General features: G+C 37.4%; 1 protein-coding gene across 1 annotated transcript in view; it reads right to left on the bottom strand.

Moving 5' to 3' along the window:
• Positions 1-387: 387 nt before the first annotated feature.
• The window catches only part of LOC103212911 (olfactory receptor 5M3), a 3,118-nt gene continuing 2,071 nt past the window's right edge, over positions 388-1,434 (bottom strand). The window contains exon 2 of the mRNA XM_007958833.1: positions 388-391. Within this exon, the coding sequence (XP_007957024.1) occupies positions 388-391 (4 nt within the window). The remainder of the gene's footprint in view (positions 392-1,434) is intronic.

Here is a 1,434-nt window from a genome sequence, read left to right on the forward strand (position 1 = left end):
ATTTTATTTTATTACCCTTCAGAGAGATTAGTTTTCCTTTAGATAGTTTATCCTCAGTGGACTAGGAAAACTTTGCATAAACCCCTAAAACAGGATGAACTGCAGTTATTGACCACTGCTTCCCCCTATCCATCCAAGGTGAGGTGATCCCATAAACCTAGGGTCAGATGGACAAGTAACTTCAGGGAGAGAACTCATTTATTACATTTAGTTATGAATTATTAATCAAAACTGTTGTGAATATAAAGTATACTTAAAAATAACACTTGAGGAATTTCCCATGGACAAAAGTGGGGAAGATAGAGTTACTAATTCAATCCTTCCATTGACTCAAGATCCACAAGTCCATTCATAAATATTTTAAAATCAATGGAAAATCAATGATCTTTAGCTGGAAAGAAAAGTAAAAGGGGAATAAATGAGCAATAAAAGTTTTCTAAATCTCCTACAAGAAACTCATTTATAAAGTATTGACAGTACTATGAAGAAAAATAAGAAAATTCCCCAGGAATGTAACTCTACACACTCAAGTACTGTGGTAACAAAGAAGTCTAAGAATGTGATGTTAGACTTCTTATCAAATAAAGATGGATAGTACAAGATTTGACTGCATTAATCTGCCTTGTGAGGAGTGCAGACCTCCGTGGACCTACCTTTAGCAGAGGCGAGCAGCCAGTGAGGAATTTCTCACCATTTATAAGACTCTTGTACAATAGGAGCATCTCCCGAAGAACTGCCCAGGTAATTATGAAAGGAATAATGATTAAAATTCTAGAAACATCTCAGGGATAGGACAAGGGAAAGAGTTTTAACTGGAAAAATAATGCTTGTAATGAAATTAACATTGAAATTCGTGACATCATGGTACCTTCTTCCACTTTTGCATGTGTTCTGCTCATTTTAATTCACATTTGGCAATTATGTACCACAGGAAAATATTTTTGATTGGCTTTGGCAATTATGTATCTCGGGAAAATATTTTGGCTTGGATTATGCAAAATTTTGGTGAGTGACTTTCTTTCCTCTCAGGACACAGTTTAATAAGCACCGTCTGTCAGGACGGACGATCACACCCCTGCGTGTCTTATACTTCTTACGGTTTTTGTTGCTGTTATTGGTTGCTTCTTTCCAAAAGGCTGAGACCTTTTGGAAGGAGATCACCAAGTCTTTCTTTGAAGATACTTCTGAATGAATTTGAACTGCCAATCTTTTGGTTGGTGGCAGAGTGCTCAGCATTTCACACCAGCCCGGGGCTCATCATCTCATTGTTTTTGTTTGTTTGTTTTTCAGATACCAGATACCTCAAGATCGAGGATCTCCTGCCAATTCTGAAAAGAATGGGTACAAGTAGAGTTCGCTGGTAAAGCAGTAAATCATAGTAGGATGAATTTGTCCCACTACCTTCAGGCTTTTCTAGGAAGCAGCAGAGCATGG

This window comes from Orycteropus afer, unplaced genomic scaffold (genome assembly GCF_000298275.1).
Source record: "Orycteropus afer afer isolate SDZICR_OR568_19922 unplaced genomic scaffold, OryAfe1.0 scaffold01153, whole genome shotgun sequence".
NCBI classification, from domain to species: domain Eukaryota; kingdom Metazoa; phylum Chordata; class Mammalia; order Tubulidentata; family Orycteropodidae; genus Orycteropus; species Orycteropus afer.